Source organism: Hemiscyllium ocellatum, chromosome 17 (assembly GCF_020745735.1).
Source record: "Hemiscyllium ocellatum isolate sHemOce1 chromosome 17, sHemOce1.pat.X.cur, whole genome shotgun sequence".
Classification (NCBI taxonomy): domain Eukaryota; kingdom Metazoa; phylum Chordata; class Chondrichthyes; order Orectolobiformes; family Hemiscylliidae; genus Hemiscyllium; species Hemiscyllium ocellatum.
Window position 1 is genome coordinate 851,441 of NC_083417.1, and position 17,231 is coordinate 868,671.

The 17,231-nt window shown below is 43.8% G+C and overlaps 1 protein-coding gene across 3 annotated transcripts in view; it reads right to left on the reverse strand.

Moving 5' to 3' along the window:
- Positions 1-17,231, reverse strand: part of fbxo31 (F-box protein 31) — a 68,388-nt gene that overhangs the window by 12,395 nt on the left and 38,762 nt on the right. For all 3 annotated transcript variants that reach the window (XM_060837536.1, XM_060837534.1, XM_060837535.1), the window contains 2 exons: positions 16,214-16,323; positions 15,558-15,711 (listed from right to left, as the gene is read on the reverse strand). In XM_060837536.1, coding sequence (XP_060693519.1) covers positions 15,558-15,711; positions 16,214-16,323 — 264 coding nt within the window. The remainder of the gene's footprint in view (positions 1-15,557; positions 15,712-16,213; positions 16,324-17,231) is intronic.

A 17,231-nucleotide genomic window follows, 5' to 3' on the forward strand; every position in this document is an offset into this window, starting at 1 on the left:
AAAGAGCAACTACATTTCTCTCTCCTTTTCCAAAACCCTTCCCTGCACAGCAATCATCCTGGGAAAGTAACTGCATAGTTTCAAAACCCGGTAGCTCCTTATTTAAGGCGAATGTGGAGGAAACAAATGAGGGGAGTTATTGGGCCTTTTTATGTAAACTGAGATCATCCATTCACTGCTCCCATCCCCTATCAAAATTCACACCCCACTTTCACATCTAAATATCCCCAATTAGGCTTCTGCCTGCCACAGCATTGAAGCAGTCTCAAAGCCTTCAGGGACATCTCTTACGATTGAAAGAGCTGTGATCTCTACTATCTCAGCCACTCAATGGCACAGTCGATCACATCAACTGTTGAAATCGAGCATCTCCAATAAATTGACTAGAAATAGGCATAGGGTAGTTAGAGAGTAAATACAAACCACAAATGTGAAACTCCTCGTGCTGTGAAGCAATAAAGACTAAAGATTGCTGGAATTACTGCCTCCAGAGATGCCAACAGCTTAGAACTTGGATCATTTCCAACCACACACACCATTCAATCATGGGATAAGAACATCACTGGCTCAGCCAACAATTATTGCGCATCCCTAATCACCCATAAAGGTGTTTAAGAGCCAACCCGTTAACGTAGGTCTGGACTCAAACCAGCCAGACCAGATAAGGAAATTACCCCTAAAGGGCATTAGTGAACCAGGTGGGTTTTTCCAACAATCAATAATGGATTGAGAGTCATCATTAGACTCCTAATTACAGATTCTTTTGTTGAATTCAAATGCCACCATCTGCTGCGACTAGATTTGAATGTGGATCCCCAGAAAATTACCTGGGTCTCTGGATTAACAATTCAGCGATAATACCACTAGGCCATAAACCATTTTTGGACAAACTTACCTGCTCATTCGGAAAATATGACCTACATGTGACCGCAGGCCCACAGCTGTAGTTTACTTTTAACTGCTCTCTGAAATGGCCTTGCCACTCAATTATGAAGGGATATTAAAAACTGACGTAGACAATGAGAGCTTCTTTAATTAGATAAAAAGGAAAGAGGTCAAAGTGAACATAGGTCTCTTAAAACATGAATCTAAGGAGATGGTAATAGGGCTTAAAGAAATGGCAGGAGTCATAGATATTTTGCATTCGTCTTTACGGTGAAAGACACTTTAGAAGGGGATTGTATTAATACCAAAGGATACAAGGGAGGAATTAAGTGACACGGAAATTATTGTAGCGAGTTTTGAGAAGATTTGAGCTCAGATTGAGGTTCTGATTGTAGGTTTGCTTGCTGAGCTGGAGGGTTCATTTCCAGACGTTTCGTCACCCTATTAGATAACATCTTCAGTGGGCCTCCGCGCGAAGCACTGCTGATGATTTCTGCTTTCCATTTATATGTTTGGGTTTCTGTGGGTTGGTGATATCATTTCCTGTTCTTTTTCTCAGGAGGTGGTAGATGGGGTCGAACTCAATGTGTTTGTTGATAGAGTTCCGGTTGGAATGCCACACTTCTAGGTTGTTGTATTAGACAATTAATGGGGCTAAAGGCAGATAAGACCCTGACCTTGATAGCTTATATCTTAGGATCCTAAATTAGTTTTTTCATTTCATTTGTGGGATGTGCGTGTCGCTGGCTGGCCAGCATTTATTGCACCTAAGTAAAAGTGAGGACTACAGATGCTAGAAACTAGAGTTTTGATCAGACTGGTGCTGGAAAAGCAAAGTAGGTCAGGCAGCATTCCAGGAGCAGGAAAATCGACACTTCGGACAAAAGCCCTTCATCATTTATTGCACCTCCATAGTTGCCCTTGAGAAGGTGCTGAGCTGCATCTTTGAACTGCTGCAGTCTACAATGCTGTGAGCTGACCCATAATGCCATTAGGGCTGGAATTCCAGGATTTTGACCCAGCAACTGCTGAAGGAATAGCAAAAAATTTCCAAGTCAGGATGGTGAATAACTTCAAGAGAACACCACCATCTTCAAGTTTCCCATGTATCTGCTGATCTTGTCCTTCTAGATGGAATTGGTTGAGAGTTTGAAAGTTGCTGAGAATCTGGTGAATTCCTGCATTGCATCTTGTAGACAGTATATACTGCTACGACTGAGCATCTGTGGCGGAGGGAGTGTCAATCAAGCAGGCTGCTTTGTCCTGGATGGTATCAAGCTCCTAGAGTGTTGTTGCAGCTGCACTCATCCAGGCAAGTGCAGGGTATTCCATCACACTCTTTACTTATGCCTTGTAGATGGTGGACAGGCCTTGGGTAGTCAGGAGGGGAGTTACTCACCCAGTATTCCTAACCTCTGACCTGCTCTTGTAGCCACTGTTTATGTGGTCAGTCCAGTTGAATTCCTGGTCAGTGGTAACCCTCAGGATGCTGGTAATGGGAGATTCGGTAATGGCAACATCACTGAATGTCATGGGGAAGTGGTTAGATTGCCTTTTATTGGTGATGATAATAACCTTGCATTTGTGTGGCATGAATGTCACTTGTCAACCCAAGCTTGGATATTGTCCAGATCTTGTTGAATTTGAATGTGCGCTGCTTCAGTACTGGAGCAATTGCGAATGGTGCTGAACTTTGTGCAATCAGCAGCAAACATCCTCACTTCTGACCTTATGATGGAGGGAAGGTCATCGATGAAGCAGCTGATAATAGCTGGGCCTAGGACACTACTCTGACGAACTCCTGCAGAGATGTTCTGCAGCTAAGATGACTGACCTCCAACAACCACAACCATTTATGTGCCAGCTAGGACTCTAACAGCCAGAGTGTTTGCCCCCTGATATCACCGATTCCAGTTTTGCTAGGGCTTTTTGATGCCACTCTCAGTTGAATGAAGGTTTGATGTCAAGAGCTATCACTCTCACCTTGCCTCTGAATTCAGCTCTTTTGTCCGTGATTTTAAGGCTGCAATGAGGGCAGGAGCTGAGTGGCCCTGGCGGCACCCAAAGTAGGCAAAAACTGAGCACATTATTGCTGATCAGGTGCTGCTTGATAGCACTGTTGATGACATGTTCTGTCACTTTATTAATGATTGAGAGTAGACTGATGTGGCAGTAATCGGCTGTGTTCAATTTATGTACAGGGCATACCTGGGCATTTTTCCACATTGTCAGGTAAATACCTGTGTTGTAGCTGTACTGGAAAAGCTTGGTGAGGGGAGTGGCAAGTTCTAGACAGAAATCTTCAGTACTATTACCGAATATCGTCAGGGCCCACAGCCTTTGTAGTATCCAAAGTCTCCAATCTTTCCATGATATTACATGGAATGAATCGAATTGGCTCCAGCCTAGTATGTGACCACTAGATGAGGCCAAGATGGATTATCCATTTAGCACTTAGAGTCAGAATAATACGGCAAGGATACAGGCTCTTTAGCCCAAACTGGTCAATGTTAGGAAATAGTATTAGGGAATATCATGGGTTTGAAATCCACTAAATCCTCAGAAGTGGCCCTAGAAATCATGGACACATTAGTGATCATTTTCCAGCATTCTGTAGACCCTCTAAAAATTCCAATGGATTGGAAGGTAGCTAATGTAACTCCACTCTTTAAAAAAAACTATTAGAATTAACAACAGTGAATCAGATATTGTGTACCTGGACTTTCAAAAGTCTTTTGACAAGGTTCCATAGATGCAGAAAGGGCTGTAGATAGTTGGAATAAATGGGTCCTCTTCAGAGTGATAAGTGAGGTGCTGTAGGGTTCAGTGCTGGGACACCAGCTGTTCACAATATACATTAATATACGAGTGATTTGGACGAAGGAATCGAGTGTTGGAATAAGGATGTCTCACTGCAGTTATATAGGGCCTTGGTGAGGCCACAACTTGAGTATTGAGTGTAGTTTTGGTCTCCTAGTCTGAGGAAGGACGTTTTTGCTACTGAGTGTGTCCAGCAAAAATTTACCAGACTGATTCCCAGGATGGCAGGCCTGATATTTGAGGAAAGCCTAGATCAACTGGTCTTGTACTTGCTGGAATTTAGAAGAATGAGGTGGGGGGGGGGGGGTGAATCTCATAGAACCATATAAAATCCTGATGGGACAGGACAAGCTAGATGCACCAAGAATGTGCTAGCTATGAAGAGACGTTGAGTAGGTTAGGATTGTTTTCATTAAAAAAAGGAGATAGAGGTCTGCAAAATCATAAAGGGTATAGACTGGGCAGATAGAGAAGCTTTTTCCCAGGGTGAAGGATTCAATAACGAGAGGTCATGCTTTCAAGGTGAGAGGTGAAACATTTAAGGGGTTACACGTAGCAAACACTTTACACAGAGGGTGGTAGATGCCTGGAAAGTGTTGCCAGCAGAGTTGGTGACAGGCGCAATAGATTCATTTAAGATGCATATGGATAGATGCATGAGTAGGTGGGGAGCAGAGGGATACAAATGTTTAGGAATTGGGTGACAGGTTTAGACAGTGGATTTGGATCGGCTCAGGCTTGGAGGGCCAAAGGGCCTGTTCCTGGGCTGTAAATTTTCTTTTTCCTTTGTTGGGTAAATCCAGAACTAGGGGTCACGGTATAAGAATGAGGGGTAAGCCATTCAGGACTGAGATGAGGAAAACTTTCATCACTCAGTTGTGAACCTGTGAAATTCTCTCCCACAGGAAACTGTTGAATATATCTAATGAACTGGCCTCAAGAGGGAGCTGGACATGGTCCTTGTGGTTAAAGGGATCAAGGGGAGAGGGAAGAGGGCAGGAAGGGGATACTGAGATTGCATGATCAGCCATGATTGTATTGAATGGTGGCGCTGGCTCCTGTACCTATTTTATACATTTTATCACTCACTGTTCATGTCGTCTGGCATGCAAGTAGTCCTGTTTTGGTGGCTTCACCAGGTTGACAGATTTTCCCGGCATTGCTCCTGCACTCTCCATTGAGCCAGAGCTGATGCCCTGGCTTGATGCTAACAGTTGAGTGGGGGATATGCCAAGCCATGAGGTTAAAGATCATCTTGGAGTACAAGTCTGCCGCTGTTGATGGCCCACAGAACCTCATGGATACCCAGTCTTGAGATGCTAGACCTGTCTCCTGTGGCAATCACTCTTACCAATACAGACACAAACAGATGCATCTGCAACTGACAGATTGGTAAGGATGAGGTAAAGTTTGTTTTGCCCCCTTGTTCGTTCCCTTACCACCGACCGCAGACCAAATCTAGCAGCTACGTCCTTTAGAACTCAATCAGCTCAATAGCTGCAGAGATCGTGGATTGCAATGGTTGTAATTTTTAAAAATTCCTTGATTCTGGAGAACTACTGGAGGATTGGAAAACTTCTAACGTAACACCCCTATTCAAGAATGGAGGCAGACAAAAAGCAGGTAAGCTGAGGCTGATTATCCCAACATCTATTGTTGGAAAAGTATTGGAATCAATTAAGTAATGACAGCGCATTTGAAAAATCATAATCTAATCAAGCAATCAGCATGGCTTCATGGAATGGGAAATGGTCACTAATTTATTAAGAGTTTTCCTAGGAACTCTCAACCAGAGCGAATACAGGGGAACTAGATGTGTTATATTTAGACTTCCTTAAGGCATTCAAGGTCTCACAAAAGGTAAAGTCATGGCTTTGAAGGTAGCATACTGTTTTGGATAGAGAACTGGATAATGGGGAGGAAACAGCAAGTGAATTAATGGGATGTTTTTCAGGTTGGCAACCTGTTACCAGTTGGTCCACAAAATGTATTGTAGCTAAATTTGCAGACAACACAAAAATAGGGGAAAAGCAAGTTGCAAGAAGGGTACAAATAGTTTACAAAAGAAGCATAGATAGGTAAGTGAGTTGGCAAATAGCACATAACATGGAAAATTTTAAACTGTTCATTTTGGAAGGGAGATCAAAAGAACAGTATTCAATGGAGAAAAACTCCAGAAATCTGCATTCAAAGGGACTTGGAGTCCTTGTACACAAAACAGAGCTAGAGCACAGGATGCAGCACATAATCAGGAAGGCGAATGGAATGTTGGCCCTATTTCAAGGGGATTGGAGTATAAGAAAAGGGAAGGCTTACTGCAACTGTCCAAGGTGCTGGGGAGACCACATCGGGAGTACAGAAAGCAGTTTTGGTCCTCTTATTAAAGGAAATCTAGTATTTCATTGAAGGCAGTTCAGAGAAGGTTCACTAGGATGATCCTTTGGTATGAAGGGATTGTCTTATGAGCAAAGGCCAACAGGTTGGGACTCTACTCACTTTAGTTTAAAAGAATGAAAGGTGATCTCATTGAAACATATAGGATTCTTAAGGGGCTTGGCAAGTTAAATACTGTGGGGATGTTTCCTATCGTGGGAGAGTCTATGACCAGAGGGCACAGGCTTAGAATAAAAGGACACCAATTTTAGACTGAGATAAGGAGGATTTTTCTTCCCCCCAAAAGTTTGCAGTTTATGGAACCTCTTGTCACTGACAGCTTTGGTGCAGAGTCCTTGCGTATATTTAAGACTGAGATAGATTCTTGATCAGTAGGATATCCAAGAGTGACGGTGAAAAGGGAGACAAGTCGACAGGAAGAATGTCGGATCAGCGATGATCCTACTGATTGGCGGAGTAAGTTAGATGGGCGGAATAGCCTGGACTTGTAACAATTGCTAGAACATCTAAAATAAGGCAATGAGAACAGATGGATCACCTCACATCATCCTAGGCACTAGAAATGACACCACACTAGATCAGAATAGCAATCAAACATACATCTCTCCTTGATGCGCTCAATGGTTTTTACACTCGGTTTGAACAGAAGGTCAGCAAAAACGGTGACAGCCACCCCAACAGCCTTGGATGCTTCTCTCAGTCACAGCTGTGGATGTCAGATTGGCCTTCTTGAGTGAACCCATGGAAACCAACTGGCCCAGATAGAATCCCTGGCCGTACACTCAGGTCCTGTGTGGACCAGCTGGCGGGAGGAGTCGCTGACATCTTTAACCTCTCCTTACAAAGATATGGAGTCCCCACCTGCTTCAAGGGGACCACTATCAACCAAAGAAAATTCATGCACCATACCTCAATGACTACTGCCTTGTGCCTCTGACCTCCATAATGAGGAAGTGCTTCAAGAGTTTAGTCATGGCCTATATCACTTCTAGCCTGCCAGTCTACCTCGATCTCTTGTAATTTACCTATCTGCGCAATAGGTCCATGGCAGATGCCATTTCCCTTAGCCCGACACTCATTCCTGGAGCATTTGGACAATAATCTACTTCTTGACTACAGCTGCTTTCAGTAACAAAGAGGATTGATGAGGGCAGAGCAGTACATGTGATCTATATGGACTTCAGGAAGGCATTCAACAAGGTTCCCAACGGGAGACTAATTAGCAAGGTTGGATCTCATTTGGATACAGAACTGGCTGAAAGGTAGAAGACACAGGGTGGTGGTGGAGGGTTATTTTTCAGACTGGAGGCCTGTGACCAGTGGAGTGCCACAAGGATCGGTGCTGGGTCCTCTACTTTGTCATTTATATAAATGATGTGGATGTGAGCATACAAGGTATAGTTAGTAAGTTTGCAGATGACACCAAAATTGGAGGTGTACTGGACAGCAAAGAGGAGTCACCTCAGATTACAACAGGATCTTGACCAGATGGGCCAATGGGCTGAGAAGGGGCAGATGGACTTTAATTCAGATAAATGCGCGGTACTGCATTTTGGGAAAGCAAACCTTAGCAGGACTTATACACTTAATGGTAAGGTCCTAGAGAGTGTTGCTGAACAAAGAGACCTTGGAGTGCAGATTCATAGCTCCTTGAAAGTGGAGTTGCAGGTGGATAGGATAGTGAAGGCGGCATTTGGTATGCTTTCCTTTATTGGTCAGAGTATTCAGTACAGGAGTTGGGAAGTCATGTTGCGGCTGTACATGACATTGGTTAGGCCACTGTTGGAATATTGTTTGCAATTCTGGTCTCTTTCCTATCAGAAAGATGTTGTGAAACTTGAAAGGGTTCAGAAAAGATTTACAAGGATGTTGCCAGGGTTGGAGGTTTTGAGCTACAGGGAGAGGCTGAACAGGCTGGGGCTGTCTTCCCTGGAGCGTCGGAGGCTGAGGGGTGACCTTATACAGGTTTATAAAATTATGAGGGGCATGGATAGGCAAAGTCGTTTCACTGGGGTCAGAGTCCAGAACTAGAGGGCATAGGTTTAGGGTGTGAGGGGAAAGATGCAAAAGAGACCTAAGGGGCAACTTTTTCACGCAGAGGGTGGTACGTGTATGGAACGAGTTGCCAGAGGAAGTGGTGGAGGCTGGTACAACTGCAACATTTAAGAGGCATTTGGATGGGTATATGAATAGGAAGGGTTTGGAGGAATATGGGCCGGGTGCTGGTAGGTGGGACTAGATTGGGTTGGGATATCTGGTCGGCATGAACGGGTTGGGCCGAAGGGTCTGTTTCCCTGCTGTACATCTCTATTACTCTATAATACCAACGAAACTAATCTCCAAACTCGAAGACCTAGGTCTCTGCTCTGCGACAATCCTCAAGAATGTATACTTAGTTCCTGACTCTAGTCCCCGCATACTCATGACTATGTGGCTAAATTTCATCAGACCTACAGCTACACGTTCACAGATGACACACAGTTGTAGGCTGGATATCAAACAATGAGTAAAAAATGAGGTCTGCAGATGCTGGAGATCACAGCTGCAAATGTGTTGCTGGTCAAAGCACAGCAGGTTAGGCAGCATCTCAGGAATAGAGAATTCGACGTTTCGAGCATAAGCCCCGAGACAGAATACAGGAAAGACAAAGTATTTGGCAACATTGGGGGTTACCTTAACACAACTTGTCCCTCAACATCAGCAAAACTAAAGAGCTGATCGTCGACTTCAGGAAGCATGGAGGGGGGCACGCTCCTGTCTCCATCAATGGTGCTGATGTAGAGATGGTCAAGAGTGTCAAGTTCCTAGGAGTGATCAACAACAATCTGTCCTGGACTTCCCACGTTGATGTGACGGTCAAGACGGGCACAACAACACTTCTTCCTCAGGAGATTAAGGAAATGTGGCATGTCCATAAGGACTCTCACCAACTTTTACACATGCACCATAGAAAGCATTCTATCTGGATGCATCACGGCATGGTACGGCATCTGGTCTGCCCAGGACCGTAAGAAACTACGAAGAGTTGCACACACAGCCCAGTCGATCACACAAGTAACCTTGCATCAACTCCACCTACACTTCTTGATGCCTTGGAAAGGCAGCCAACATCAAAGACACATCCCACCTCGGTTATAATCTCTTCTAACCTCTTCCGTCAGGCATAAGATACTAAAGCTTAAACACATGTAGCAACAGATTCAAGAACAGCTTCTTCCCCGCTGTTATTAAACTTTAGAATGGAACTCTCAAATTTCAAATTTAATTGTTGGTCTTCCTTCTCCCCAGCTGCAACATTGTACTTCATACTTTGTTCAATCACCCTATGATTGTTGTATGTTACGATCTGCCTGTACTGCATATAAAATAAAGCATTTCACTGTACTTACATATATGTGACAATAATAAATCAAATCAAAGTCCTCCTTACTAACACCAGGAGGTTAGTGCCAGAATTGAGACAGCTGTCTCACAGACTAGTCATACTTATGAAACCTTCTCTTAATGTCATTATAACCCACTGACACAACGGCACAGTGGTAAACTGTTCGGAGGGAATTGCCCTGAGAGGCTATAACACTGTCTACCGATGCCATAACCTCCTGATCTCCAGGTCCCACCTCCACCCTGGCTACTAAATCAGTATTCCTCCATGACGACCACCAGTCGAAGAGAGCATGGAGGTTGGCAAGGGTACAGAATGTACTCGAGATGGGTGACTTCAATATCTATCAAGAGTGGCCCAGCTACATTACTACTGATCAAGATATTCTGAGTGCAAAAGGAGATGGTGGATAGACATGGTGTGCAGGTGGTGGTAAGTGAACCATCCTCATCAATCTGCTGGCTGCAGATGCACCTGTCTGTAATAGTATCAGTAAGCTGAAAATGTGTTGCTGGTTAAAGCACAGCAGGTTAGGCAGCATCCAAGGAACAGGAAATTCGACGTTTCGGGCCAGAGCCCTTCATCAGGAATGAGGAGAGTGTGCCAGGCAGGCTAAAGATAAAAGGTAGGGAGGAGGGGCGATGGAGATGTGATAGGTGGAAGGAGGTCAAGGTGAGGGTGATAGGCCAGAGTGGGGTGGGGGCGGAGAGGTCAGGAAGAAGATTGAAGGTTAGGAGGGTGGTGCTGAGTTGAGGGAACCGACTGAGACAAGGTGGGGGGAGAGGAAATGAGGAAACTGGAGAAATCTGAGTTCAGTATAGTATCAGTAAGAGTGACCACTGCATAGTCCTTATGGAGACAAAGTCCTGTCTTCACATTGAGAAAACCTTTTCACTGTGTTGTGTGGCAATATCAACATTCTAAACAAGACAGATTTCAAACAGATCTAGCAACTCGACAAGGCATTCACAAGGCACTGTGGCCATCAATAGCAGAAGAGTTATTGGGGGTGGTGGAGGGGTTGCACTTTTACAGAAATTCATAAAATCCTAACAAGAGTTGATGGGATAGATAATAATCCTCATAGTGGGAGATTGCAAAACTTGGGGCCTTGGTTGGGGATGAGGACAGGGACAATCTGCAACCTCATGGCCTGACGTATACCCCACTCAATCATTACCATCAAGCCAGGGGATCAACCTTGGTTCAATTGAGAGCACAGAAGGGCAAGCCAGGAGCCGCACCAGGCAAACTTGAAGATGAGGCGTCAACCTGGTGAAGCTACCAAACTGGACTACTTATATGCCAAACTGCACAAACAGAAAATGATAGACAGAGCTGAGCAATCTGATACCAATGTATCAGATCTAAATAAAAACCGAAAGAACTGCAGCTGCTGTAAATCAGAAGCGAAAACACAAGTTGCTGGAAAGGCTCAGGAAGTCTAGCCATCTGTGAAGAGAAATCAGGATTAATGTTTCAGGTCTAATGGCCCTTCCTCAGGAGGAAACACTGGATCTGAAACGTTCACCCAGATTTCTCTTCACAGATGCCACCAGACCTGCTGAGCTTTTCCAGCAACTTCTGTTTTTGTATCAATCTAAGCTCTGCAATCCTGCAACATCCAGTTGTGAATGGTGATAGACAGTTAAGCAATTCACTGGAGAAGTCTTCATAAATATCCCCATACCCAATGGCATAAGAGCCCAGCACATCAGTGCAAAAGATAAGGCTGAATTATTTTCAACAATCATCAACCAGAAGTATTGAGTGGATGGTCCATCTTAGTGGTTCCCAACATAGAAACATATAAGACAGGAAGAAGAGTGGACCATTCAACCCTTCAAACCTGCTCCATCACTCAAATCGCTGATCAAGTTCACTACTCTAATCCTGCTCATATTGCAATTTCCTTGGTTGCTTTAGCCACAAGAGTTATAGCTATCTTCTTTTTGAAAACACTGTTTTGACCTGAACTACTTTGTGGCAGTAAATGTCACAGGGTCACCATCCTCTAGGTGAAGAGATTTCTCCACATCTCAGTCCTAAAAGGTTCATCCCTCATCCTCAAGATATGGCCCCAAGTTTTGCAATCTCCCACTATGAGGATCATTATCAACTCCATCAACTCTTGTTGGGATTTTATGAATCTCTAAGAATGCAACCCCTCCACCACCCCCAAACCCCACCCCCGCTACCTTTATTTTTCTTAATTCCAGCAAATATAATCCAGCTGACTCAATCTCTCTTCAAACATCAGTTCTATCATCCAAGGAATAAATTTGGTTAACCATGTCAGATTTCAGTCTTCAGTCACTTCAATTCACTCCACATGACATAAACAAATGGCTGGAGGCTTGGACACTGCAAAGGCTATGGGTCCAAACACTATTCTGGCAATAGTATTTAAGACATTAGCTCCATAACTTGCTGCACCTCTAGACAACCTGTGCTCGTATAGCTCCAACACTGGCATTTGCCCGACGTGGGAAATTGCCCAGCATGCCCTATACAGGAACAAAACAGAGACATTCAACCCAACCAACTACCGCCACAACAATCTACTCTCAACCATCAGTAAAGTGATGGAAGGTGTCACCAACGGTGCTATCAAGCAGCATGTGCTCAGCAATAACCTGCTCAGTTTGGTTACTGCCAGGGCCACTCAGCTCCTGACCTCAGTACTGCCTTGATTTAAACATGAACAAAAGAACTAAATTCCAGAGGTGAAGTAAGAGTGACAACCCTTGATGTCATGGCCATATTTGACAGTGTGGAATCAAGGAGAAAACTGCCGTTTGGAGTCATACCTGGTGCAAAGGAAGATGGTTGCAGTCGTTGGAAGTCAGTCATCTCAGCTCAAGGACATCTCAAGAAACTCCTCAAAATAGCATCCTCGGCCTCGTATTCTCAATTGCTTCATCAATGACTTTCCTTCCGTCATGATCAGAAGATGGGACATTCGCTCGTAATTTCACAATGTTCATAACCACTTGTGACTTTTCAGATGCTGAAGTATCTGTGTTCAAATGCAGCAAGATCTGGACAACATCCAGGCTTCAGGTGACAAGTAGCAAATAACATTCATACCACACAAGTGTCAGACAATGACTATCTAACCATCACCCATGATATTCAATTACCATCACTGAACCACAACCATCAACAAGGAGTTACCATTGACCAACAACTGAACTGGACTAGCCATATAAATACAGTGGCTACAAGAGCAGCTCAGAGGCTAGGAATTCTGCTGCAAGTAGACTACTTTTAGAATACTGCATTCAATATTCTGCTATAGGAAGGATGTTGTTAAACTTGACAGGTTTCAGAAAAAATTCACAAGGGTGTTGCTGGGGTTGGAGGGTTTGAGCTTTAGGGAGAGGCTGAATGGGCTGGAGATATTTTCGAGAGCAGTGGCTGAGGGGTGACCTATTAAATATTTCTAAAATTGAGGGACTCGGATAGGGTGAATAGCCAAAGCCTTTTCCCCAGAGTAGCGGAGTCCAAACTTTGAGGGCATACGGCTAAGGTGAGACAGGAAATATTTAAAAGGGACCTAATGGGCAAATTTTCTCAGAGAGTGGTGTAAGCATGGATTGAGCTGCTAAAGGAAATGGTAGAGGCTGACACAATTACAACATTTAATGGGTATATGGAATGTGTATCTGAATAGAAAGGATTTGGAGGGATATGGACCAAGTGATGAAAAATGGGACTAGATTAAATCTGGTGGGCATGCACTCCATGACTCTAAGTAACTCACCTCTTGACTCCCAAAACCCTCCACCATCTAAAGGTGAAATCATGGCTGTGATGGAATACTCCCTACTTGCCTCAATCAGTGCAGCTCCAGCCACACAAACAGCCTGACAACATCCAGAATAAAGTAGCACGCTTAGTTGGTAACACATCCACAAACATTCACTCTCTCTACTACCGATCCTTGGTAGCATGAGTGTGTATTACTTACAAAATGTCCGCAGAAATCCATCAAGGTTCCTCAGACAACAACTTCCAAAGCCATGACCACAATCATGTAGATGGTCAAGGGCAGCAAATACATGGCAACACCATTACCTGCAAGTTCCTCTGAGTCACATACCGAAAAAAATATCACTGTTCCTTTGGTGTCACTGGGTTAAAATCCTGGAACTCCCTACCAAATGATATTGTGGGTTTACCTGCACCAAATGGACTTCAGCAATTTAATGCAGCATAGAACATTACAGTGCAGTACAGGCCCTTTGGCCCTTGATGTTGCACCGACCTGTCATACCAATCTGAAGCCCATCTAACCTACACTATTCCATGTACATCCATATGATTGTCCATTTGTCAGCAACCCATCATCACCTTCAAGGGGCAACCAGAGATGGGCAATAAGTGCTAGCCCAGCCAACAACACTCACGCCATTTGAAAAAATCTTGTTAGTGCAAAGCAAGATGCCATAAATAGAAAATGAATAACTGGATGAACGATTTGTTACGATGCTAGTTGAGACATGGTCGTTGAGTCAGATCATTAAGGGAACATAGATAAGAAAATATCTAATGACGCAGAAACTTAATCAGGAAAGTCCCAAGTTAGCTTTGAGTCACTACCATGGGATCATTTGATGGCCTTTCAATAGGAATGTTAATAGGTTAATGTCTCCTCTAAAAGATTGATCGGTCAACAATTCAGAACTCAGTCATAGAGTCAAACAGCAGGGAAACAAATCCTTTATAGTTCAGTCATACCTAACCGACCATAATCCCCGGCTAAACTAGTCCCACCTGCCTGCGCTTGGCCCATTTTCCTCTAAATATTTCTTATTCACGTAACTATCTAAATGTCTTTTATACGTTGTAACTGCACTCGCGATCACAGTACAGGAACCACCCTCTGTGCAAAAACATTACCCCTTGTGTCTTTAAATCTTTCTCCTCTCACCTTAAAAATATGACCTCTAGTCTTGCAATCTCCCATCCGAGGGGAAAGACAATTGCCATTCATTTTATCTATACCCAACATTGTTTTCTAAACGTCTATAAGGTCACTCCTCAATCTCCTAGCCTACCCAGCCTCTCCTTATAACTCAAACCCTCCATTCCCGGCAACATCCTGCTAAATTTCTTTTGAAACTTCTCCAGCTTAATCATATCTTTCCTGGAACAGGGAGACCAGAACTGGATGCAGTATTCCAGAAGAGGCCTCGCCAATGCCTTGTACAAAGATGTGCAGGTCAGGTGAATAGGCCATGCTAAATTGTCCATAGTGTCAGGTGCATCAGTCAGAGGGAAATGGGTCTGGGTGGGTTACTCTTCAGAAGGTCGGTGTGGACTTGTTGGGCCAAAGAGCCTGTTTCCACACTGTAGGGAATCTAATCTAAACTCAGTTCAACAACTACGACAGGGAGTTGAGCGTATGGTGCTGGAAAAGCACAGGAGATCAGGCAGCATTCAAGCAGAAGAACTGACGTTTCAGGCAAAGGCCCTTTATCAAGAACAAAGGGCTTATGAACGAAACGTTGATTCTCCTTCTCCTCGGATGATGTCTGACTTGTGCTTTTCCAGCACCACCCTCTTGACTCCGATACTCCAGCATCTGCAGTCCTCATTTTCTCTTAGTTAACTTCCGTGGGGACCCAATACTTAGGAACTGGGCTGAGAGGTACACTGCCATCAGTTGAACCAAGCAGGATCTCACTCGCCCCGGCACTCAAACAATTTACTAATATTTTGATAATGATCAGTAACAGGACTAAATTGCCAAGACAACTTAAAAATCTAGGAAATTATGTTAGTCACTTCACTTGATTGCCCAGAAAAAAGGAAGCTCTCCACATGAGGAACAGTCTCCTAGCAGAAGTTTGCCCAAAGGAGTTTCTGCTCTGGGTTCTGGTCTCCATCACTATTTAAAGAATTTTCACCACCTTCAAACATCCCAAGGCCAAAACTGGGCATGTCACAGGGAAGCCAGGCAGTATTGTGGAGACACCCCACTGGGAGTAGAACACTCTGAGGAACTACTGCCACAGATCTGAGGGATGTACACTATTTCTAGAATGAACAGAACCTAGTCACTTACAGTGATTTTTGTTACTTTGATATGGGTTCCATGGAAACTCAACATTACTATCTCCAGCCCATGGCTTCCATATGTTCCTTTAAAAAGACCAGGTGGTAGAAGGTCTTCTGGAGCAGATGGCGGTAAGTAGATCCTACGATATGTCAGGCAGTTACTGAAACATAAACATGAGACATGAGACATTAGAACGCCTCCTACTGCTGTTGAGAGAGGCTGAAATCACCTTCCCCAATGCATGATCATTAACCCCAACAATATCGATACCACTTCCTGATCTGCCCGTTACACATCTACATCTCACCTGGTGAAGCTGCACTGACCACATGGCAAAGATCTGTCAAAAGTCATTCAGTTAACAGCAGTACTGTGCACCTTTTGCTGTAAGGGGCCACATTTTAGTTTTTCTTCCGACACTCAAGAGGATGACGAGCAAATTTCAAAAAGACATGATTTGTTGCCAAGTTAAGTAAGAATTAAAGAGTGGTTACATGGAAGCTCCTTCACCCCTCAAGAACACAATGGAGCAAAACCTTTTGGGGATGGGCACCTTCGGCTCTTCTTCTGTCTCTTGCTGGCCAGGCCCCAACCCCTGCCAACCACACCCTGGGCTCAGGCTGATTATTAAAAGTTCCAGAAGATGGTCAACAGTCACTCACTCATATTGGCTGGTGTAGATAAACTTCATAAGGATCAGCTCCTGCATGTGCTCATGGAAAATATCCTCCAGTGTACGACCCCACTCCTCTGCTAACCAAGTCCGGAATTCCTGTTAGCCAAACATAATTATATCAAAAGAAATTAATTGTCTTCAAAAAGCCCATTAGTCAAACCTTGTTCTGGAGGCACAAGGTGGTTGTTCCCACTGAGTGTTTCTGTGGATTTGGATCTGAACTCGGGAGTTGCTGCTGACCACTGATTCATTGCATACATTGTAAATAATCGTGACCCAAACAGTGATCTCTGTGACAGTCCACAAGTTACAGGTAGCCAACCTGAATATATGCCTATTTTCTCAACTCTCATCTTCTTTAAGTTAACCAATCCTCTATCCAAACCAATATTCTACTCTCCATACCTCAACTTACTAAGTAGCCTTACATGCAATATTTTATCAAAGCCCTTTTAGAAGTTACCTTAAATCAGTAACCCTAGTAATGGACTCCTCTGCTGGGGGAAGCACTCTATCTAACTCCCTCATTATTATGTATGCCTTGATTAAGTCAATCCTCAGCCTCTTCTGTTTTAAGAAAAACACTCCCTAGCCTATCCAATCCTTTCCTCAGCTGCAATTTTCAAGCCCTTGGAACATTCTCACGAATCTCTGCACTGTCTCTAATGTGCTGACCAGAACTGTACAAAAACTCCCAGCTGTGACCCAACCAGTGTTCCAGCATTTCATCCTTGCTTATGTATCGAATATCTCAACCAATAAATGAAAACATCCCACATGCCTTCTTTAACATCTTATCTAACTGTCCTTCCAACTTCAGGGACTTATGGACATGTGCTCCAAGGCGTCTTAATTCCTCGACTCCTCTTAATACACTTCCTTAATTGGGTATTCTGTAATTTTACTTGCCCCCCCCCACCAAATGAATAACCTTAATTTCTCTTAAATGAATTTCATTTGTCTTTTCCTGCCATTCAACCAAACCAGACATCATCCTGCAGTAA